At 33.4% G+C, this 25,349-nt stretch overlaps 2 protein-coding genes, 1 long non-coding RNA gene and 1 other non-coding gene across 4 annotated transcripts; 3 read left to right on the top strand and 1 right to left on the bottom strand.

Moving 5' to 3' along the window:
• Positions 1-13,931: 13,931 nt before the first annotated feature.
• On the bottom strand, positions 13,932-14,038 carry LOC133828240 (small nucleolar RNA R71). Its single transcript, XR_009890870.1, has one exon. It is a non-coding gene; the product is annotated as a small nucleolar RNA R71 (small nucleolar RNA).
• A 1,087-nt stretch (positions 14,039-15,125) lies between these two features.
• Positions 15,126-15,491, top strand: LOC133824497 (uncharacterized). Its single transcript, XM_062257387.1, has one exon. The coding sequence runs from the start codon at positions 15,126-15,128 to the stop codon at positions 15,489-15,491; it is 366 nt and encodes a 121-aa protein (XP_062113371.1).
• Positions 15,492-16,550: 1,059 nt separating this feature from the next.
• LOC133821220 (uncharacterized) lies at positions 16,551-18,866 on the top strand. Its single transcript, XR_009887386.1, has 4 exons — positions 16,551-16,616; positions 16,963-17,002; positions 17,843-18,066; positions 18,766-18,866. It is a non-coding gene; the product is annotated as an uncharacterized LOC133821220 (long non-coding RNA).
• A 1,771-nt stretch (positions 18,867-20,637) lies between these two features.
• On the top strand, positions 20,638-22,204 carry LOC133821219 (N-terminal acetyltransferase A complex auxiliary subunit NAA15-like). Its single transcript, XM_062253657.1, has 4 exons — positions 20,638-20,704; positions 20,796-20,945; positions 21,192-21,307; positions 21,999-22,204. The coding sequence occupies exons 1-3, from the start codon at positions 20,657-20,659 to the stop codon at positions 21,234-21,236; spliced, it is 243 nt and encodes an 80-aa protein (XP_062109641.1). The 5' UTR covers positions 20,638-20,656; the 3' UTR covers positions 21,237-21,307; positions 21,999-22,204.
• Positions 22,205-25,349: the final 3,145 nt, after the last annotated feature.

The following is a 25,349-nucleotide window of genomic DNA, read 5'->3' as shown; positions in this document are numbered from 1 at the left end:
CCCCGAGGCCTAAGGTTTGAATCCCCAAGCTAAAAACATGTTTTTGGCTAAATCTGCCCTGATGGGCCGCGGCTCACCCTCCTGACAGGGCCATTTTCACATTTTAAGCCATCGTAGGCCGCGGCACACCATAGACAGGCCGCGGCTCATTTCGCAAACCAGCCAAGAAACCAGCACGCACCAGCCAACTCTCCCCTGCGCTTTCCCTTGGAACTAACCCTTAAAACCAACTCCAAACCTCCTCCAAACACTCAATTAAACCCCCAAATAACACCCATAGCTCACCCTCATCAAACCCCAATCAAAACAACACAAAAAACCCCCCTTTGATTCTCACTTCCCACATCAAAAACCATGAATTGAAAACTAAAACGAAAACAGAGCAACACCTGAAACCAGTGACTAAAGCTCACCTTGGAACCGGTTTTGGACCTCCCTCACAAGCTAAATCAGGTCTCCAATCCAGCCCTTAAGTTTCCCTAGCTTGAATCTCCACCAAGAACTCAAAACCCTCAAAGGAGAAGTGAAGAAGATGATGTACGGGAATGGAGGAGGCAAACCCCTATTTTTGTTCTGTTTATTCCACCACCTTCTACAGCCACTTAAGTCTCATATATCCACCCCTAAAATGACCAAAATACCCTTGTGTCATCCTAAGCCTTCCAAGCTACTCTAGGGGTAAAATTGGTACTTTCCGCCTATCCCGTTAATCATAATTAACGCTTCCCAATTCCTGCTAATCTCAATATCCTCAAACATCAATAACTCATATCCCGTTACCCTAAAATCCCCGGTAACGCTATAATCATTAATATCACCCCGAGACTCACCCAGAGCCCCGGGCTCAAACCTGTTATGACCAAACCGTTAAATCACGTTTAAAGATCGTCTCATGTCGAAATACTCGAACCAATCCACATTATAATGTCGTCTCACAATATATCATTAACGCACATACAAATATACAATTATACCCTCAACGGCCAAATTACCAAAACACCCCTGTAGACAAATGTGGACTCACATGCATGCATTTAACATCATATTATAATATAATTCTCATAAACATGCATAAACACATTTAATGGCATAATTAAACAGTTATGGCTCTCCCGGCCTACTAATCCAGCCATTAACCATAATAGGGAATCGGGGGCATTACAATAATAGTACCCAGAAAGTTTGGAAACGTTTGGGGATGTTTTGAGACAAGTTTTGGGGCATCAAGTCAGGGAGACCTGCGTTGCATTGCCTCTGGGACGCGACGCGTCGCTGATCCTTTGAATCACTGCACATGTGAGATAGACTATTTTGATTTCCTTTTAGGGTTTCCCATTATGTTTTGTTTTCAAACATTTGATAGTTCTAAATATTTCATGTGAGGATTCCATTTATCTAGAAGGTGTAATTTCACTCTTCAATTTACATCATTTTCTAGATTTTCTTTAATCTATGTATTTTCAAGAAATGCCTTCATACTAAGCATGTGATTCTTGATTAATCTCTAGGGTTTGTGTTATTGATTTTTTTTCTATTATTCATTGTTGATTTAAAAGGGTAAAGTCATAAATTCCCAACAACCTATATGTGTAGGATCTTAAATCTTTTTGTCTAGATGCATGGTTCCTATTTTCATATACAAAATATAAAATAGAAAACATAAGAACACAAAACATGCTAACATATGAATATTTTTGTAAACACTTAGAAAGAAATAGATTACTTACAAATTGCATAGCGAAACAGTGTCTTCTTCCTTTAGATTCTCTATACTTTGATCATTTCAGAATGCAAGGAATTGTCAAGAATCTAAATCGCTTAGAACGATACCAAAAGCCTTCCAAGCCTATCTCTAAAACAAGTCTAACAAAGGGTGGGCATGTTCTCAACACATGAAACATAATTTCAGAGGGAAAGGAAGAGAGCGATGGCGGCCAAGCAAGGAGATTCAAGTGTCTATGTTTTCACTTACCAAAAATTAAACAACACAGTTATTGAAAACCCTAAACATTGCATTCCTTATATAGGCAACTAAATGAGTATTATAATAATAAACAAAAATCAAGAGCTTTGGGCACCCCATACTTCCATTTGGGCACAATCTCTTTGTCTTGAATTTAAATATCAATTGGGCATAAATTCAAAATATTTTATTTATTTATCTTTTAATTAACTAATTAAATAAATAATTAAATCATTATTCAAATAAACTAATTATAATTTGAAACTTGATTTAATATTATTTATTTATGTTGACACCAGTTTGTCAATATTAATAACTTTTCCCAAAAGACTTTTTTATTCCCAAATTCTTAATACATGTAAATATCATTAAATTGACACAGTCAATTTGATATTTATAATTGATAATTAAATCAATTGTTGAGACTATTAAAATTGATTTAATAAGAGACGACATGGGGACCATGGATCCATGAATACAAGCTTCAATAAATTCCCATGAGTTTATTTATGAAATACATTATCTCACAATTTATTAATTCCCCACGACTCCACTATAGATTCAGAATTGAACTATTGAATTCATAGAACAATATTACTCGTATAAAGTCGCTATCCATTGTTATAATCACTACCGTCTATCAATCTTCTATTGATGACTTATTATCGTTTTCCCGTCATTAGTTTTTTGTCATTTTCTCCCACTAAGTCCCTTATAAATAATAAGTCTATGAACTTAATCACAAATACGAACGCTCAATCATTTAACCATTTGGACTAAGATATTAAGGAAGTCATCTTTTTTACTTCTCATATAGAAGCTATAGATTTTATATCTATGATACATACTCTCATTCAATTATACTAATGAACCTCCAAGATTTAAGTATAGGTTATGTCGTTGGGTAAGCTTTTAACGAACAAATCAAAAGATTCACATAATATAATTATTAGAAATTTTATCACTCAAAATTTAGACTAGCTTGACCTATGATCAGCATTGTGACTCTGATTAGATTAGATAATAACAATACTTATTTATTTATCAAGGTACTCATTTGGTACCCTGTGTTTTGAAAAAGTTTGATTTTGGTACCCTCTATTACAAGCATTACTCACTTGATACCTTCAGTTTTAAAAATCAGTTAAAATTGGTGTCTTTCCGTCAAATTTGGTCATCAGATTTTTTATAATGATTAGATTGCCCTCCATCCAATTTATAATTAAAAATATATATAATTTATTCAAATAAAAAAATATTTTTAATAAAAATAAAATTAATCAGGAAGGAAAAAGCAAGCCCTAATATTTTTTAAAATCGATTTTTCTTCCTCTTCTACCTCTTTCCTCTTTCTCTTCAATTCTCTCTTTAGACTGTAATATGAACGACACCAAAAATGGATAACGGAGGTGGAGGAAAATGTGATGAAGTGGGCTACTCAACGAGGTGTGGGAAGATCTGGGTTCGTTTGGGGACTGGTTTCTTAGAAGTGGGCGACTGGGTTCTTTGATCAGGGCCGAATAGTTTGGGTGGCCGGCGCCTAGGACGAAGCTTTCCTCTACTGAAGTCGATGATCTCTGCTCACTTAGAAGCTTCTGCCATGGCTTTTAAGTTAGAAGCTTTGGCATTTTCAGATCTGGGCTTGTCAACTTTGAAAGAATCTAGGCGGACTTTGGTGGGTAGATCATGGTAAAAGGATAGAATATTATAGCAGCTACTGCAACTTGTTTATATTTGTAATTTTTTTGGCCCATTTTAGTTTTAATTTATAATATGATATAAGGATGTTACCTTTTTATTGTTTTAACTGCTCACTGTGTGTAGTGTTCATCTACACTTGTTTCGGTGCACATTTTTTTATATTCTATAAAATTCTTTATTTCATATGATCAATGTTCCACTTTATGCCACTTTGAATATAATTCATGCTTGTGGGTTTGATTCTTGCATTTGGTTTTCATTGACTATTTGAGGATTAAGAAAAATGAATCACAACATAGATTTGTTGGGTTTTTTCATTGTTTAGCATATCAATATTGTTTGAATCTTATTTTTTTTTAAATCAATTGGGCAAATTTTTCCAAAAAGTTTTGTCGTATTTTCTGGGTTTCCGAGTTTGAGCAGGGAAGTAGGAAGAATAGGAGAATAAGAAAGGGTAGGAGGAAGAGAGAGAAAACATAAATTCCCTTATTTGTTTCAGTTTTCTTTTTCAAAATATATTTTTCGTTATTTTTATAATTTTAAATTAATTTTAAAAAATTATAAGGTGGACAAATCAAACTATATGTCAACAAGCTTTTTAAATTTAATTTCAATATTTATAATTGAGGGTAATTTAGTCATATTCAAAAAATTGGTGACTAAATTTGAGGTCAAAGTAATATATTGTGATGATTTTGTAAATTGAGGATATCAACTAGGTATTATTGGTAATAGAAGGTACCAAATCTATACTTTGTAAAAATACAAGGTACCTAATGGTAAATTCTCATCACTATAACAAAATAGGCATTTAATGGCTATATGAGGGAGACATTGTAGACATTTAATATCTCCTCCTATGGCTGAGTGTTTAGCTACAAAAAATATATGGCTAAGTGTTTAGCTACAAAAAATATAAAGTACAATATATTATTTAATTATTATTATTTTATTATATTTACTTTAATAATAAATAAACCTTAAACTTTTTATAAATTTATATGTATACATACCCTCTTTCTTCAAGTAACGTCTAGGTTTATCTATATATTTTCATATGTCTATTAAAAATTAAACAAAAAAACTATATAAGCATACGAAAAATTGGCCAGCATTTCCCTTATATTAGTAACCTAACCATCTGTCAATCTAATCAAATAAGCACAACACAACACAAATATAATAATAGAATACATAATTCTAGACAAAATTGAGCACCATTTCCCCTATAATAATGATCTAACCATCTGTAAACAATAAGCCAAACAAATCAAACAATACACAATAAGTTTCTTCCTTATAGCTCCGCAGCACACAAACAAATTTTCAAGAACTTACTTCACTAAAACACACAGTTCTCAACCTTCTGTTATCACTGCAACACACAATTTTAATCCTAGAATCTACTTCACTATGGATGAATATTTAAGATATTCAAACTCTTCTAACAAAAGTTTAATAATACTAAAACAAGAAATAAGATAATGTAATTACCTCTTGCAATTAATAGTCCTTGCTAGCAAATTTACTTCACTTTTGCAATGCGCGCACTATGTTATTAATTAAAACTTTAAATTAATTAAATAATAAAAGATTAGTAAATCAATAAAATAAAACATAACTATATATAAATAACCTATTTAAATGTTAATTAAGATTACAAATATATATATAATTTTCTAATTAAATAATAATATAAATTAAAAAAATTTATAAACATATTAACTTGAATTATTATTTAGTATGTGAAATTAAAATTAAATTATTTTTTTTATTTTAGACAAAGTTATTAAATATATATTAGCAAAACATATTTACATATATATACTTCACAAACATTAAAAATTAATTAAAAAATATATAATTTTTGGAATAAATAGTAAATAAAAATTTAAAAATAGTAAATAATGTGGTATCATGTTAAAATTAAACAATTTAATATCTCAAATATACATACAAAATATTTTTCATACTTTAAACTAATATTTCTAATAAAACCCACAAAACTATAAAAAATAAGCACAAAAACAAAATTTTCTACCATTATAACTATAATACATTGTTTTATCTGGAAATCATACCTCAAATATGCTTTAAATCCACTTTGATGAGCCAAAAATCACCCAAAACCATAACTATCATATACCCTAAAATCTCAATATCAATCCCTTAATATTTAGAGAAAATAAGCATAAAAATTATCCTAACTACTATACAACACTTATAAATGATAAAAACATACCTCAAATGGAATTTTATGGCCTAAAATTGGCCAAAATCGTCAAAGAGAACCCCAAAAATCACCTGAAAATGCCTCATCTCCGCCTCTCTGTTACGTGCGTATGCTCTCAAAGAAGAAGAAGAAAAAGGGCTAAGTAATATAGTAGGGGAGACGTTAGAGGCTAGGCACGTCTTCCTAAGGGAGACGTTAAAAGTCTTCCCTTATATATATATATTTGGCCCAATTTCTGATATTTAAAAAAAATAAAAAATTATATCATATTTTTAAGTATAACGTCTCCCACCACTTTTGATGACTTACCTAATTAGTCATCAACAAAACTTTTAATGACTTACACCTCTAGACCTTAAATATCACTGAATACTTTTAATGAGTTACACCCTTGGTGTAAGTCATTATAGAGAGTCATTAAATGCCAATTTTGTTGTAGTGCATCCATCAATAATTAGTGTCAATCCTAGTCCAATGTAATAAAATACATTCGATCTTATCTACTTAGCTAATGTCATAGACAAGACATCACACCTAGTGTATAGGTAGATCATATTATAGATTAACAAAATAATGAAAATCTTGTGCACTATTTTACTCATAGGACTATTTCTTTTAAGCATATAATTACGTTTATAATCCATTGTGACTCAATCACTGTAAGTGTAACTTATTTATTTGTTCAGAATTTTATATATGTTTGTATTAATAAAATAATCATATAATAAACACAAGCAAGCAATGAAATTGATGAATAAAATAATTACTACTTCTTTATTGATAATGAAAAATGTTACATAAAAAATGTGGTTTTATAAGGGCATTCAACCCAACAATATGGTCATCAAATCTCAATGTGGTGGTTTACATGGAACAACTGGAAGGGTTCATTCTAAGAGGAAATGGACATAAGGTGTGTACGCTTGTTAAATCATTATATGGTTTAAAACAAGCACCAAAATAATGACATGAGTAGTTTGATGAAGTCATTGTTTCGAATGGGTTTAGACACAATAGTGCGGACAAGTGCATATACTCTAAGACTTGTGATCACTATGTCATTATAGTGTGTCTATATGGTGATATTAAGTAATGACATGAAAGACATGATAGAAACAAATAGGTTTCTATCTTCTATTTTCAAGATGAAAGATATTGGAGAGGTTGATACCATACTAGGTATCAAAGTTAGATGAAATGTAGATTGATATGCCTTAGGTCAAGTTCATTATATTGAGAAATGCTTGACAAATTTGGTCATCTTAATATCAAAGAGACAACTTATATGTTTAGTGGTTATTATGGAAATAGAGGAAAATTGTGGTATTATTGCAATTAATGGTAGATTATTGATGCCCTTGAGGTTATCAAAGGAATTAAGATGAGGGAAGAGAAATGTGGTCATTTGACCTTATGTTTAGATAAACCAAGGCTGAAGTTTATGTTGTACGTTGTAGACTTATCTATTACACTTCCTTAGTCATCTTCAAGCTCTCAAGGGGACACTTAGAACTCAGCGCTTGGTTGTAGATTTTTGAGGAATCAAGAAGAGAATTCAAGCTTTAAGGGGAGGATTAGGAGCTACTAAGGCTAAAAATTTCATATTTAGAAAGAGGTAAGAATTTCTCTTTATGTTTTCAGCTAGTTCATCTTATGTTCTTGAGGAATTTTGAAAATTTTAGTTGAATTTTCATAACTTGTGGCTATGGTTAATTTGAATGGATATATGAGGATTAGAAATATGTTTTCTAGGAGATTTAAAGTTTGAATTCAAGTTTATAACCATAAATTTGTTTGAGTTCTTGAGTTTTTAATGAAAAAGAGATTTTGACCTAAATTTCTATGTATTTAAGGTTGGACATGAGTTGTGGAGGTTTGATTACTATTATTAGGCATAATTTAGGTTGAATAAGTGTTTAGAAGGGTGAAATCTAGGTTTGGTATGATTTGGATTCAACTGGGTTTGAGTTGGAGTTTTGAAAAAATGCAAAATTGCTCTTCGATGTGAACCGGTCAACTGGCCTGGGGGAATCGGTCGACAGGTCTGCGGTTGAGGGGTATGGCCATTTTGGCCAAACGGTCGACCGATTTGTTTGGGCAGAGGGTTTTTTAACCCTTTTTCATAGGAATTTGATTTGGAGTACTAGGGGATCCTTGGTCGAGGTTCTCAGGACATGTTAAGGCATATTTAAGGTGTATTTGGGGCATTGTATGGCTTATAGAAAGTTTTGGATAAGTGGAGTTATGGGAAACTAAACAAATGTTATAAATATTGTGACTTAGGGTTTTTCGGGCGCTTGACGAAGATTGCACTTGGGCCTGTACATCTAGCTTGTTGCAATTCGGGTAAGAAAACTAGCACATGCATTGAGTGTAGGGCTTGAGCCCTGATTATCAAACACGGGTATGACCATGCTATTAATATGTTTAAAGTTAAATATTTAATCTATATAACCATCTATTGTTATAATCGTTCGTAATGATTGGTTGTTGTTTGTGATTGATCGGTCGAGAGGTCGTTATCGCCACTACATGTGTAATGTAGGTCGTAGTGGCAGGGCCATTATAGGGGTGTGGTATGCATCTACTCGGCATGATTCGTTATACTTGTTGGAATATCAACATGAATCTGGTTATGACTTATAAAGCATGTACTTGATATAAATGATAATCTGAATATCTGTCTTACTTGATTGAGTTTTCCTGCTGGGCCTTGGCTCACAGGGGCTTTGTTGTGCAAGTAAGGCCAAAGGAAAACTGGACCAGCCATGAGTTTGAGAGCTCTAGGGTGGCGTGCACATACTCAGCCTACTCGGCCACCACGGTCGAGATACTTTTGAGGAAAATGGGATATTAGCTCGATTTTACAGCTTAGGTCGGCTAGTATTATAATTTTGTTATACATGTATTTTGATTTAAAAAATTTGGGATCCCTTGTAAATATTCAAACCTTTTTAATGAAAATTTTGACATCATTGACCAAAATTTTTAATACCAAAACCAATGTTTAACCTGAATTACACGTTTTTAGTACAAATGACTCGTTGAACATGTTATGCACTATTTTTAACACACGGTGCAACAGACCTTAATTTGTAGGGTGTTACAGCAAGTGCAATAGGGAGTTTAATGTATGTCATACATTGTACAAGAGTATATATTGAATTTGCGGTTAGTAAGCTAAATAGGATTACTAGCAATCTAAGTATTAAACATTGGAAGATCATATAAAGAGTTTTGGATGCCTCAAAAGGACCAAAGAACTATACCTCCAATATTCAATGTTTCCTAAGATACTTGAAGGATATTCAAACGCAAGTTGGATATCCGGTGTACGAGATAACCTCTCTACAAATGGTTGGGTGTTCACCCTTGGTGGGGGTTCGGTTTTTTGGGGATCTAAGAAACAAATATGCATATGTCACTCAACCATGGAGTCCGAGTTTGTAGCTCTAGCGACAACCAGCAAAGAGGCCAAGTGGCTTAGAGATCTCATGATGGAGATACCAAAAACCATAATTGATGTGGTGAAGATCTTGATACATTATGATAATTAAGCCAGTTTGATTAGAGCTTAAAATAAGATATAAAATGGGAAGTCTAGACATATAAGTCTAAGACATAACTACGTGAGAGAATTGATAGATAAGGGAGACATCAATTTCGTATGTCAAATCGTGTGAGAACTTAGCGGATCCGTTTTCCAAACTTTTAGGGAGAGATTTGGTTAATTCTATAAATAGAGGGATGAGACTAAAACTCCTTGACAAATATATGCCCCAATGATGGAAACTCAACACAAAGCTCTTTTACATTGATGTAGAGTTCAATAGGTAAGATCAAGTTGTTGATAAGGGAATAGTTTATTACATTAATGACTTAGAGTCCCATCGAGGATAGTTAATGTTGGTTGCTACCAGACATGAGGGTTAAACCATAGGCTTATAATTAAATTCAGCAGCAGAGCAACAAGCATCTCTATAGGTAGCAAAGATATTGTAAGAATTTCACCTATGTGAACCTGAGAGTAGGAGTTTTCCCTCCTGATGGTTTATGAATGAATAAGCACAAGGCCATAGAAGTGTTAAGCATGCAAAGAGGGAAATACATGGATAATAATGTAGAGGCGTGTGAGATACTTCCAGTTTTTATAACTATGAATGTTGGGTTCATTCTTTTAATAATACCTTAACATTTCGATAGAAGCTCTGTAGTATTTAAACTAAGATAAAGTTCAAACTCAAAAGGTAATATATTTAATGCATTAATATCATTCGGGCTAGAGATAGAGGATGTATTTAACCAAGTGGGGGATTGTTATGATAGGTTAAATACATACTTAAATTGGTTAGGCACAAGGAAGTGCAAAAAAGAGAACAATTTCACTTAAGTCAACATGAGCAGGTTGACTTCTTGTATAGGCATCTATAATTTGTTTTTGTCCAAAATGTTTCTTTGGAGTATATAAGAGTACCCAAAAGGTTGTGAGGCATTTGGAGACATTTTAGGGCGAGTTTGGGTGCGTTAAACCACAGGTATCAACGTAGTGTCCACTGTGGGAGGCGACACATCGCTCTGGATACAAAACCCTAGACAGGTGATGCATCACCTGCATGGAGGTGACGCATCGCATGTATGTAGGCAACGCATCGCCTGGGCATTCCATATGGGACCGTACATTTACGTCATTTTCGCATCAAAAATTAGTTTAAAATGTTCTAATTTCATTGGTTAACACTAATGATGGTTCCTATACTAATTAAAGAGTTCATTTGAGACATTGGTGATTTGATCATGCTCCACTCTCTCTCTCTAAAACCCTGTCTCTCTAATTCACAAAGATTACTAGTTTTCTCCAGGATCTTCATCAAGAAAGCTTGACTTGCATGAAGATTAAGGCTTGTGAATCCCATTCTCATTCCAACTTGTTGTAGCTTCAAGATATCTCTAAAGGGAGGCTAGGAATAGAGATTTTTGGACAACAAATTCAATTTGTGTCAAGCCTTTTGTCATATCCATTGATTCACATAAAATCACAGTCTTTATGATTTTATACAACTAAGGGTTTCTCTCCAATAGTCCACTCTATCACTTGATCTTATTTGTGTTATTCCTATATTATTAACAAGGTTATCTTGTATTTTATTTTATTTGAATTATAACATTCAAATTGTGTGTTAAGTCACATCCCTAAAATATGTGATCTAGCAGAGTGGCCACTCTTCCCACATATAAAAAAGAAAGGCCTTTGTTTTCCATCAATTTCCCCTTGTTCTTCTTAGGTCCTAGAAGGTTATCACCCTTTCCATTAGGCCTCTTGTTGCATTTTCCCTTGTGATGAGAAGGTTGAGAAGGTTTAGGAGTGTCTATAACATTTTCCTTTGAGGTCCCTCCATTGACCTCATTATCACACTTATCTCTAGAACGAGATTTCTCTTCAATTTTCAAGTGTTTGAGTATCCTTTCCAAAGAGATACTTTACTTTTTGTGGAGAATCTACTTTCTATAGCCCCTCCAACTTTGAGGTAATTTTTCTATAATGCCACCTATAAGAAATGCCTTGGGTAGTACAATCTTTAGGGTACTCAATTTATTTACAAAAAATTGCAATTTATGAATTTGATGAAGCAAATGTTTATCATTATGAAATTTAATGTCCATATATTGAGTTATGAGAAATGTTTTAGTACATTCATCTTGTGCTTTGTACTTATTTTCAAGTTTCTCACATATTTCCTTTGCACAACTAGTGTTGGTCTTAAGATCATAGAGCCAATATGGTAAGATGTTGAGAATATGACCTGCACAAATGAGTTCACCCTCTTCCCTTTTCTTCCTTTTGGTGATAACTTTAGCGATATCATATTTCTGAGTAATAGGGAGAGTTTTTCATTCCAAATCTAAGATGTATGAGACTATGAGGGTGGTAAGTAAACACCAGATCTTGTCTTGCCAACGAACAAAGTTTCCCCCATCAAAGTGATCCAATCTAATCAAATATTGATGCATGAGTTTGAGGGCCACCTTGGATGTAGCGTTAGGGTTGGTGCCCTAAAAGCATGTGAAAAGAGATTTTTATTGATTTAAATAAAAGTAAATTGTTATTATATTTGAATATTATAATTATTGTTTGAATATGATAACTTCATTTTAGGGTCTTTTTAAAAGGTGTTTTGTGGTAATCTTGAGTTTTTATGTGTGTTTTGTGCAAGATTACACTTTTGTTTGTCTTTGTTGTAGGTTGGTGCGATGAATCACGAGGAAAATGCAAAAAGAAGCTAAAATGGTGGGAAAACGAGGCTTTTGGCAGTTATTGGACTAAAAATGATACAAATGATGCTTAAAAGACGGGTTTTGATGAAGAGATGAGTTGAACGATCAAATCTGAGAAAAAATTTAATTAAAGTCGCCACTTGGACTTATGAGTCATGACTCAAGGTGAAGTCAGAGGCACATATGCTTGTTAGAAAGAATTAATGTCACAACTTGGCCTTACAAGTCGCGACTCAAGAGGGAAATAGAGGCTTAGCTAAGGGGAAATTCAGACACGGGCCGCGACTTCAGATTCTTGAGTCACGGCGCCTGAAGCCATTAAACGAGAAGAAAAGGACCTAAAACAAACATGAGCCGCTACCCAAAAAAGGCGAAGTCGCATCCCGCACAAGAAAAAAACTCAGATTCTTTTCATTTTTATTGTAAATTTGTGTTTAGGGTTTAATTAAGTCATTAGGCCAGTTTTTAATGGCGTTTTTAGAGACTAATTGTGGTTTTTATGCTAAATATTCTAAAATTTCATATTTGTATTTCTTCTTCAAGTTTATGAATCTTATGTTTTTGAATAATTATTTTGTTGATTTAGTCATGTCTGATATGATCTAAACAATTTTTATCTAGGGTTTAATGTAGTCACTTGGATTTCTATCTAATTGAATTATGATGTTCTTGTGATTTTTCTTCTTTGTTCTAATCTATATAATGTGTCTTTAATGCTAGTAAATACTTGATCACTATTTGCTTGATTTAATGATTTTGATTCAAAATTCGTAAGATGAGAATTGAATATGCTATCATTATATAGACATAGGTTGCATATTGGACGAAAGTACCTGTATGAAAATTTGATGAAATTAACACCCTAAGTCTTTTTAATAGTGATTTAAATCTTTTATTTAATTGTTTTTGTTTAAAGTTATTTTCAAATTTAAAATTAAATTTAAAAATCAAAGTCTTAGTTCCCAAATAGAAATTTAAAGAACAATTAGTGATACTTGGAAGATAGTCTTCGAGGGAACGACACTTTACTTATCATATATTACTTGAATCGATTGCGTGCACTTGCGTATATACATATTTTCACGATCAAGTTTTTGGTGCCGTTATCGAGGACTTAATTTCTAATATCATAGTTCATTGTTATTTGTTCTAATTTGGTATTTTTAATTTTCTTAATTTTTTAATATTTATTTAGATCAAGGCTGTATTGTGTTTCAGGAATTGTTGGTATATGCAAGGAAGTAGAAAAAAGGAAATCATACCAATAGATCTTGAAATTGACAAAATGTGTAGAAAGAATAGCAAGATAAAGAAAAGGCTGGACTTTACCATGGCTGAGAACGCAAATAATGTTATCAACAATAATGCAAATATGGGTAATGCAGCTGAAGTTGATCCACCATTAACAATTATGTACTCCCTACTGTTACGGGGATACATTCAAGCATTCGTCCTCCTGCTGTTGAGGCTAATAATTTTGAGATCAAACCCTCAATTATTCAAATGGTGCAAAACTGTGTACAATTTGGGGGGCTACTGAATGAGGATCCAAATCTGCATATCTCAAAGCTTTTGGAGATATGTGCGACATTTAAAATGAATGGGGTGAGTAATGATGTTGTACGATTGAGACTATTCCCATTTTCACTAAGGGACAGAGCTAAGAGTTGATTGAATTCGTTACAAGCCAATTCTATACTTACTTGGGAAGATTTGGCTCATAAGTTTCTTGGTTAATATTTTCCTCCTACTAAGTCAGCCAGCATTAGAGGAGAGATTAACAACTTCCATAAAATGAATGGGGTGTCTTTGTATGATTCATAGGAATGATTTAAGGAATTTCAAAGGAGATGCCCACATCATGGAATAGAGAAGTGGCTGTTAGTTCATACTTTTTACAATGGTTTGGGAGAAAATACAAGAACGATTATAGATGCAGCATCAGGAGGGGCGTTTATGAGAAAAAGTGTGAATGAAGCGTACGAACTGTTGGAAAATATGGCTATGAATAATTATAATTGGCCTACTGAGTGAGATAATAAGAATGTAGCGGGAGTCTTAGAAGTTGATCCAATAGCGCTATTGACCGCTCAAGTAGCATCTTTAACCAAACAACTACAACAAACTAATCTCACCACACAAGCAATGCAAGTACAGAATGTCATGAGTTGTGGGATTTGTGGAGGACCTCATTCTTATGAACAATGCCCGAGCACAGCTAGTTGCTCAACATATGTAAACAATATGCCCTTGGAACAGGCACAGGTTAGGTAATTTTTCAAGACCTGCACCCAATACTTACTCAAATTCCTATACACCTGCCTGGAAAAATCATCCTACTCTATCTTGGAAAAATAATCAAGGGTTACAACCACAATATCAACAATACCCACTTCAACAACCACCTCATCAACCAACTTATGGATTACATTCTAGACCATATTATGATCCAAACCCATGCCCATCTCATCCACAACCTCCTCCAATGAACCCACCAACAATTCAGTTAGACCAATTAAATCAATTCCTGACACAGACAAGGTCTCCCATCAGATGTGTGGAGACACAAATAGGTCAATTTCCTCAAATGTTTTATAGTAGACAACAAGGAAATTTTCCTAGTTCCACAGAGGAAAATCCTAAAGAACAATGTCAAGCGGTCACTTTGAGGAGTGGGACTAAGTATGATGGACCTACAGTGGAAGAGAAAGGGAAGAATACAGAGAAACAACAAGTTACTAGTCTGATTTCAAGAAGAGGTTACTGAAGACCTTCCAAAAAACCAGAAAAAACAAAATATTATGAGCCTACACCAAAAATTCCATATCCTCAACAGTTTCCAAATTCCTTGAAGTATTTAATAAACTTCATATTAACATCCCATTTGCAGAGGCTCTAGAACAAATGCCTAGTTATGTGAAGTTTATGAAGGAGATATTGTCTAATAAGAGAAAAATGGAGGATTATGAAACTGTTGCATTAACTGAAGAGTGTAGTGTAATTATTCAAAACAAGCTTCCTCAAAAGTTAAGAGATCCGGGCAATTTTACTATACCTTGCACTATTGGAAACTTTCATTGTGAGAGAGCTTCATGTGATTTAGGTGCAAGTATAAATTTAATGTCGCTGTCTGTATTTAAAAGACTTGGTTTGGGGGAAGCTAGACCGACTACCATTACTCTTCAATTAGTTGATCGTTCTTTAACTCATCCCAGAGGTATTATAGATGTTCTAGTAAAGGTAGACAAGTTCATTTTCCCAATTGACTTTATTGTATTAGATATGGAGGAAGATGAGGATGTGCCTATTATATTAGGATGACCTTTTTTAGCTACTGGGCAACTGCTAATAGACGTTTAGAAAGGCACTACAAAAAATAACCCTTTCTACAACACAAGAATATAACTTTATTGAAAAAGTATTATAATAACTAATTAGTAAAGTAAAAAATTCGGTAATGAAAAAGAGGGAAATGAAATAAAAAGGCGGCATCTGTGGAAAGCCCGCTCAAATAAAACACATTATTTTTTTTTTATCTAACTTTAGAATAGTTTCAGTCACTTTTCCAAAAGTGAAAAAATCTCCTAATTTCCAATCTCATTCCAAACCCAGTTCTTCTTCCTCAACTCTGAAACACCCAAACCTAACCTTTGAGAGGCTGACATTCTCCTTCGTCTGTGCTCGATCTTTGACTTCCACGGCCACACCCCATCAACGGGGAGCTCTTCAACACAAGCTACTGCAAACAAAGAAATTCAGAAGAAAATGAGTGAAAAACCAAGCGTGGTTGTTAGCTTGGACTAGAAGAAGAAGATCAAGTGTGAGTAATACTTTCAGGGTTTGTTCATGGGCCTCTGCTTTCACTCAAGGAGCAGATTGAAATACTTAGCTGGGAATGTTTGTTTTCTTTAGGAGCTTCCGTAGGAAGTTTTGGTTTTTACTTTTTGAGATCTTGTTTTATTACTCTGGATTTCCAAACGTGATCCACCTTATGTTGTCTTAGATCTTAGCGAAATTACTGTTTCGGGTGTTAGGCCTAACTTTTTCTTGGTGAATTTTGTTGTACCTCGCCGGGGTGGTGATAATATTGTATACGAATTTCTATGAGACATTAGAGATCGATAGTGAAATGGGATCACAAGTTTATTAAATTTAGTATCTTTTGTAGACTTAAATCCTAATACATATGTGAAGTTTTTCATTCCCTGATTCGAAATATTTCCACTACTGTGTATTTAGCATGCATTGGTGTGCCTATAAGAGTATGTGATTTGATTATCAACAATCGAATGACGACGTTGGGATGCATGATGATACTCCATATTTTGTTGATTTTGGCAATTGTGTTAATGTCTTAAGTTCACCAAATTTCTGCATTTTAGGTGCTGGATACAATCTCCATTTTGGTCGTGCTTGTTTGTTTTCATATCTCGACATAACAAGATGGTAAGAGTTTTCTCTTCCCATTATTCCTTTGTTCAAAGTTGGGTTTTGATGTTTGATTATTTAGTTATTTACTACTACTATTATCATTATTATGGATTTGAGTTATAGCATCGGTAAGTAGTCCATTTCGCGTTTGGAGACATGCAATGAAAATAAGCATGCATTAATAATTTTGAGTGATTGAAATGGTTAAATGCTTGTAAATATTACCAAGTATTTTGCATTTTCAAAATTTGACATTTATAATTTTTTTTTTAAATTACATTTATCTTGCTGCAAATATATATAAATATGTATTACATTTATCTGTTTTATTGCTTATCAGTCATCTTCACTTTCTACATAGGTTGTTCTTGCTGCTTCCATCGTAACCAAGTCTGGGAAAGGTGTGTATTTGTTTGTCTTACATTTTTTTATTTAATTTATTTATCAGTAATATTTGAGTTTTGAGTTTTTCAGTTTCAAAATTTCATGTAATTACATAGGGCCGGACAAGAGAGAATACTTTTATTGTAATTGCATAACTCATGTCTTGTTCAGTTGCTACTGTGCTGTCTCGTGTACAGTTCAATTGCTAAATGTCTAAACTACCCTAGGAATGTTATATTATGGGTTAAGATGATGGTAATGAAACAACCACTTCGATGTAAAACTGGATTTTATAATGAAGTTTTGTTTAGATTTTTATTATTTTTATGTTAGCTACCTAAAAGAATGCAATTGTGGAAAGAGTTTGTTGTGGATATAGGCCATATTTTATAGGCAGATCAGAAGATTGATTGACAGGAACTGGTAAAGTACATTGTTCATGGAGGTTTCTGGTAGCTCATAAGTCTTTAAACTCTGCTTTCTCACATAGTAAAGTTATTTTGTAGCAACAACTTCATAATGGATTTTTTTGTTTTTGTTTTGGGTAAAATGGGATAGGAATGTGAATGTGAATGAAACTTTCAGAATAATGGTGCACCTCTTGGCATTGTCTAAACCTTTGTCTTTATTTATTAATTTTTTTTCTACACCTTCTCCTTTTCTTTCTTGCATATAAAATCCTTGCAGTAATTTCTTTGATTTTAAGGGCTAGCACCATTTTTACATATAATTTTTCACTGTCCTCGAGTACCTGGCATTGTTATTTATTTTCATCTGTACATGAGTACAATGTTGTTAAGTTTCATTCTGCAAGTGATTAGGAGTTCTAATTGGTGGTTTTATTCTTGCTTTGGCAGTACTTGTTTCTAGACAATTTGTGGACATGTCTCGCATAAGAATAGAAGGTCTTCTTGCAACTTTCCCAAAGTTGATAGGCACTGGAAAACAACATACATATTTTGAGACAGAAAATGTTCGCTATGTTTACCAGCCTATTGAAGCTTTGTACTTGTTACTTGTTACAAACAAATAGAGCAATATTCTGGAAGATTTGGAGACACTGCGACTGCTCTCAAAGCTTGTATCCTTTTTTTTAAACAGTTTATGATTTTTAACACATTGTCCACACAAAAGCCATTTTTTTACATGTTTCTATGTTGGGTTTATTATGAAATGTTTTAGCATGTGTATTCTTCTCTGCCCTTTTTCTCTCTCTATTAAAAAAATATTATATCACATGAATAACTTGGCAACTTTCCCCCTTTACCATAGATATTTTTTGTTCTGCCTTTTGTCAATTATTCTTAGCATGTATGTTCTAATTTCTATGAAAAGGGCATGGGAGATGTATTATTAGGCAAGAGCACAAAGACTGTTTCCACTTCTTTTGCTCTACTCCACTTTTGTTAAGTGCGAACTTAAATTCATGTGCACCATTAGCTCACTTTGCAAAATAAGAAATCATTTTTCTGTATTGGCATGTTGAAGCCTTTACGAAAATGTCATCAACTTCATTTGCCTCACAAATCTCTTAGTTAGGAAAAGTATGACATTGGGGTCTTGGTGAACCCTGAAAATTTCCAGCTGAGCCTTTTGCCATGTATACCTCACTGTGGTGTTTCTTTTGGTCTTATTTATTCAAATTTTTCCCCTATTTTTTTTTCAGTCTTTTGTACAGTATATCCATTTTACAATTTGAATGGGTTTTATTTCCATCAATTTGCTATCTAAATAAGTAGGTGGAAATATCTGTATAAGTTTATTCCTTAACTAGCTTTAGGTGCCGGAGTATTCTATGTCTCTAGATGAAGAGGGTGTTTGCATGACTGCTTTTGAGCTGATTTTTGCTTTTGACGAGGTCATCTCTCTTGGACACAAGGAAAATGTAACTATAGCTCAGGTTAAACAGTATTGTGATCTCTTATGTAATTGAAGTTAATTTTATTGCCTCTGAACTTATATTTATGTGAATTTCCATTTATTAATGCAGCATTTTAATTCATATCTTTTTAATGAATTTTCATAATTCAATCCGATAAAAATCAATTTTTTAGTTGGAGTTTATACTGCTTTTATTCATGTTGTTTCTGATAGTTTTTAGTAAATTCTCTTACATGGTTAAATTGTGTCTACTGACTGCATAGTCAATGCATTACTTCATAAGACCACTCAAGATAGTTTTATATGTAGTTAAGGAGTCTAATTAGTTAGCATCAGGATTAGGACTCCTAGTGAGACTAATTAGGCTCTTGGGCTTCCATTAAAATTTTCAACCTTTATTTTTAATACTTGTGCTCTGTAACTGTAAATTTTCTATATATAGGGAGCTTTGGAAGACGAACTATCCGCAGCAGAGAGCCAGCAAAAACCTTAGACACAGTATTAAGATGGTAAGCTAAAGCTTTACTACATATTTTGAGTTCTTTCTTCTTTGAATTAAATCTGGTATTTTTATATGTATATATATTTATATATGTATATTCTACCTAAAAACCCCTTTTTTTGTGGTCAATCTTTTCTAACTGGTTTGTTGAATTAATTCGAGTTCTGTAGCTATTAGAAACAATGGTAAAGAACTGTGGGGATTACAATAACATCTGATTATTGAGACAATATTATTATTTTATAGAAGTAAATATTCAATTAGGTTTAAATTGCATAATTATTATGTTTGTTAAAGGTGCCTTTATTTAAAGTGCAATACCGATAAAATGGATATTTGGAAGACTTTTTGATGTTCCATTTGGCCATTCCTCACTGAGTTTGGTCGTTCAAGGAAATTGGTAATTTATTGAAGCATAGGCTCAAGTTTCATTTATGAGTGTGCTTTGTTTGTGTGTAATGAAGTACCAGCAGCACTCTATTCTTACCCTCTTTTATATTCCTTCTTATTGCTTGACATGTGAAATCTTATTACCATAAGATGAAAATTAATATTAAGACATTAACTTTTTATTACTCTTGTCAGGTAATGAGAGGAGTGTAAATTGTAGAAGATAATGAGAAAAAGAGCATTGTTCGCATTGCTCTAAGTTGTTCGAATTGTTAAGGATATTATTTTTGCCAAACAAAGTTGGATAGGCGTTTATTTCCCTGTCTTTTTGTTTAGTAACTGTTTTCCAAACTTTTATTGGTGGAATTGTATTCTCTTCTAGTTCTCTATGCATCTAAATTATTTTCTCTGATTAAGAATTTGTATGGATTGTCACTTTTGAAACATGTGGATTGTAACATTCAGGCAGATATGCAAGTGAGGGAGAAAATCTTGGTCTTGCTTGACTCTTGGCAAGAAGCTTTTGGTGGGCCTGGAGGAAAGCATTCTCAATATTATTGGGCATATGATGAATTAAGGGTATGCATTTAGCTCCATCTTTTAGATGCTATGTGCTCTTCCTCCCTGTGGCACTAAATCTAGAAGAGTTATTTTTTCCTTTTCAATTGTTCTCACCTTTTTAGGTTTGATATAGAAATTTGGTATTATGAGGTTTGATTTGCATATGATGGAATGTTGCTTTTTATGCCATGGGACATAAAAAGCTCAACTTAAATTTCATTAGTGCTACTTCAATAAGTTTAGTTATCACTATCCTTGCTTGAAAAATTATAGCTATATTAGTGATTTAAGTTAATAGAATTTTGAAGTCTAAATGAAGGGGTTGACATTAAATTGCATGGACTGTAAATCTGAAGCATATGAGCTTGTTCGGCAAGGATTAAAGGTGAGGGTGTTGTCTAAAATTTTAATGTTCTATTTTGTTTTCAAAATCAGTAGGGTCTTTAGTTCTCTAAGGCTTTTTTGTCTCTTTGCAGAATGATCTTAAAAGTCATGTATGCTGGCATGTTTATGGTCTTCTTTATCGGTCCGATAGAGAATACAGGGAGGCAATCAAATGCTATAGAAATGCACTGAGGATCGATCCAGACAATATTGAAATTTTGCGGGATCTGTCACTGTTACAGGTATGCTTTTGATGTTAATTTTCTTCTTTTAGAGACTTATGCTCTATTGGTAACTTAAAAACAATATTGAAGTTTAGCACTTATATTTTCTGTTTCAAAGTTAACTGGAATACATGACACTTGTTAAATATAGCTGCTAGTATCATGCTTGTTTATTACATCATTTTTTGTGAGTAGTGCCTTTTTCTTGATTTAAATCCTTAATTTGTTTTAGCTAATGATGGCTCTTTATCTATTGTGGTACAGGTGCAAATGCGAGATTTGGCAGGGTTTGTCGAGACAAAACAATAGCTCTTGTCTCTAAAATCAAATCATCGTATGAATTGGATCGGCTTTGCTGTTGCTCATCATTTAAACTCAAAGTACGAATTTGACCTTATTTATTGATCATTTATTTATATATTTATCTTTCTAGTGGCCATCATTTACAGTGACAAACCTAAATTGTTTTTCTTGTTGGTCCCACTTTCTAATGTTACTCAAATACTTAATGTTTGATATAAACAACCAAGAAGTTTCCAAACTTATGTTCTCTCATTCATAATTCAAATTGATTCGTGCTTTAAACACAACTGGAAATTTCTAGACTATAGACTGTAGATCTATGACTTCATATTTTCAAACAGTGGTTTTGACATTAGTCATGCCATTGCTGTTAATTTTTTTGCGAATAGCTGTCATGATTCATGCAGCTGTTCTCAGTAAAAAATTACACTTGTAATTCATGTTCTGAATTTATTGTCAAAAAATCTGGTACATAGTGTGATGTAAGCTGAACCTTTTAAAAATCTAGATCAAATAAATCATGTGGAAGTTAATACAGTCCATCCGTTGCTTTTAGAAAATGTTATTCCTCTATTTTGTACATGTGTTTAAGTATTATATATATATATATACAAACAATACTTTTTTTTCTTTCTATACAGCATATGTAAATATGTAAGAATAGTTCCTCTTTACATTTTCAGTGGATAAATTCTTCTTGGTTGTGTGTTTGGGTTATTAAATTTGAGTATAAGTTTTGGTCTATTAAATTTTATTTTTTCTTGTTAGTGCTTTAAAAGCAGTTGAAATTCTGGAAGCATACGAAGGGACACTAGAAGATGATTTTCCTCTTGATAATGAACGTTGTGAACATGGGGAAATGCTTTTGTATAAGGTATTCTAAGTGGTATCTTCTGTATATTGTTTCTTATGTTATATATTAATGTAGATCTTATAGGTGACTAGCTGTCTATTATGTTGATTTTTAGGCTTGTTTTTTGATATGGGTTTTAGTTATTGTTAGGTTTTGTAGTTGTCTAGAAGTTTTGTGTGTATTGGAGCTGTTACTAGCTATTTATGTTTCAGGTTTTTCCCCACCTATTCTTGTGGTCTTTTTTCTAGGTTCCCTTGGTTTTCCCCACAGAAGGTTTTGCTTGCCTTTCAGGTAAGCTTTTGTTTAAGCGTGTGGCTGAGAAGCTTTTATTTTGACCCTCTTTTTGTCTTGAGCTACATAAGGCCAACTGATGGCTAAATTGTCTTTGGAGTGCAGGCTGTAAAGCAACTACTAAGGTTGAACGCTGAACACCCAAATACACATCGCTGTTTAGTATGTATCTCTGTTATCTATGGCCATCGTGTTTGTATATGTTCTTATCAGTTTGTGGTGATCTGTCTATTCCACTCGAACTTATTGTTAAGTGCTCGAATAAGAGGAATAGCATAAGCTTCATAAAGGACCTCTAACAGCCATATTCACATTCTACTTGTTAATTTGGATGCCATACTTGATGCCCTGTTGGTTACTTATGTTCTTAATAATAAAATGACTTTTTTTTTACAATGTGCAGGTATATTGAGATGATTTCTTTGGAGCAATTTTTGACAACATTTGTAGTTGAGGCCTTTAGAATGGAAGAATGTATTTCACTAATTTTTGTATACATTTCTTGTTTTGTATTTAGTGATAAAGGAATCTAAATTGGGCATAAATTATGTTGTAATATGATTTCTTAAGCCTAGACTAGTAGACTAAATATTGTAATTACATTTGAGTAATTAATAAAAATCTATTTATGTTACCTTATTTGGCTTCAACTTTCATATTTGTTTTCCTAGTATTGTGCAAGTAAAAAAAGATTATGTCTCTCTAAGCTAATATAACACATGTGTTATACTAAAGTGTAGTATAACACAAAAAAAGTGTTATACTAAAGTGTAGGATAACACAAAAAAAGTGTTATACTAAAGTGTAGTGTAACACAAAAAAAGTGTTATATAATCGACTATAAATAACATAATTAAACACTTATCTATATATTAAAATAACACAGAAATTGTGTTATCGTTGACAGTACAATAACACATCTATTTAACACTGATAAAGTGTTATGTAAAGTACCCTGACCTACGATAACATAGTTGGTCTTAACACATCAGAAAGTGTTATCGTATGTTTTGATAACACATTTTTGGTGTTATTAAAAGCATTTTTTCTTGTAGTGAGGAGAATTAAGGCTTAGGGTACAATGATATGAACTTGTTTTTATTATTTATAAAGCTTTGAAATATCCTTCGGTTAGTGACAGTTGCTTTTGTGTTAATGTGTTAGAAGAACCAATTAAAGGGGTTGAGTCTATTGAAGATCCACTAAGTTGAGTCTAATAGAAAGTCATGAAGAGTGTGCTAGTACTGAAGCATGTGAGTATGTTAAGTTGTTGAATTCATCAAGGCAAATATATAAAAAGAACTATGAGGAATTAGGGCAAGTGCTTGAGAGACCTCTTCCATCCATTGAGAAGCCACCAGTTCTTGACTTAAAAACCTTACCTCATCATCTTAAGTATGCTTATTTGGGTAAGAATGATACTCTCCCTGTTATTATTTCATCTTCATTATCTGAGATTGAAGAAGAGAAACTTCTGAGGGTATTAAAGGTATTAGTCCTTCGACAGTAATGCATCATATATTAATGGAGGAGGATAGTAAGCCTATTATTGATGCTCAAAGGAGGCTAAATCCTTCAATGAAAGAAGTGGTAAGGAAAAAAATACAGTGCTTGGGTTAGTCCTGTCCAGGTAGTTCCAAAGAAAGACGGTGGTTAAAAATAATAATAACGAATTTATTCCTACTCGTATGGTGATGGGGTGGATAATTTGTATTGATTACCATAAACTAAATAAAGCCACCAGGAAAGACCATTTTCCTTTACCTTTCGTTGATCAAATGTTAGATAAATTGGCTGGCCATCCTTATTACTATTTGTTGGATGGATATTCCAGATATCATCAAATTCCTATAGCACCGGAGGATCAAGAAAAGACTACCTTCATATGCCCTTATGGAACATTTTCCTTTAGGAGGATGCCATTCAGGTTATGTAATGCTCCCACCACCTTTCAAAGATGTATGATGTCAATATTTTCGGACATGTTGGAACAAGGTATTGAATTTTTATGGATGACTTTTCAATTTTTGGACCCTCTTTTGATGGATGTTTACTTAATTTGGAAAGGGTTTTGAAAAGATGTGAGGAGTCCAATTTAATTTTAAACTGGGAGAAATGTCACTTCATGGTGACAAAAGGAATAGTCTTGGGCCACAAAATTTCATGCCATGGAATTGAAGTAGATAGGGCCAAGATATCAACAATAGAAAATTTATGTAACGCCCTGGATAGCCAAGACCGTTACACTGTGTGTTTATAAAGTGCCAGACTTGCTAATCAAGTCATTTAATTAAAACCCGTGTTACAGAAGCTATAAAGGAACTAGGGTTAAAAGGGTTTTGGTCTCAAAAGCCACATTATCATTAAGGAACATTATTTGTTTACACGGGATCCCAAAAATACAAGTTTAAAGATCGTTTACAAAAGTTACAGGGTTCAGATACAATAACCAGCCATACTAAGGCAAAACAAGCAGTTAGGTAATCCCTGTCCTGGATCACTCCTCGACCATGGTGATCGAGCAACTGGCTATGTACATTTCACCTCGGAGCTCTCCACCTCAAGCCTGGTCCAGCTTGCCCTTGCCTTTACCTGCACCACGTAGCACCCGTGAGCCAAGGCCCAGCAAGAAAACATAACAACAACAGAGCACAAGCAATTAGCAGACAAGTCGATATCTCACATTGCATTACATAACTTCAACCATATAATCAATCAGAATAATCAAGTACTCCACATACTAGGCATATCAATTTAGTTACATGTACAGTTTACAAATGACAACTAGGGCTAGCGCTCACAGGTCGCTCCCTCTGTTATCCCGTTGTCCTTGGCTACCAGTGGCCAATCCGCGCCCTGTGCGCTAATATCATGTACGCCACTCTTAGGCCGCCTTTACATGTCACATGGCGTAATACCAACATTTACACGATACAATTCTCGGGAGCACTTAGTCCCATCACAATCATATAACC

The sequence above is a fragment of the Humulus lupulus genome, chromosome 3, assembly GCF_963169125.1.
Source record: "Humulus lupulus chromosome 3, drHumLupu1.1, whole genome shotgun sequence".
Lineage (NCBI taxonomy): Eukaryota > Viridiplantae > Streptophyta > Magnoliopsida > Rosales > Cannabaceae > Humulus > Humulus lupulus.
This window is presented reverse-complemented; position numbering and strand designations above follow the sequence as displayed.

Excerpts from the sequence above, each read along its gene's own strand:
- LOC133821219 (XM_062253657.1), top strand. The coding sequence starts at position 20,657 with ATGGACTGTAAATCTGAAGCATATGAGCTTGTTCGGCAAGGATTAAAG. Across the intron at positions 20,705-20,795 it reads TTGTTCGGCAAGGATTAAAG|AATGATCTTAAAAGTCATGT; the intron begins GTGAGGGTGTTG and ends GTCTCTTTGCAG. Across the intron at positions 20,946-21,191 it reads GGGATCTGTCACTGTTACAG|GTGCAAATGCGAGATTTGGC; the intron begins GTATGCTTTTGA and ends ATTGTGGTACAG.
- LOC133824497 (XM_062257387.1), top strand. The coding sequence starts at position 15,126 with ATGGAGGATTATGAAACTGTTGCATTAACTGAAGAGTGTAGTGTAATT.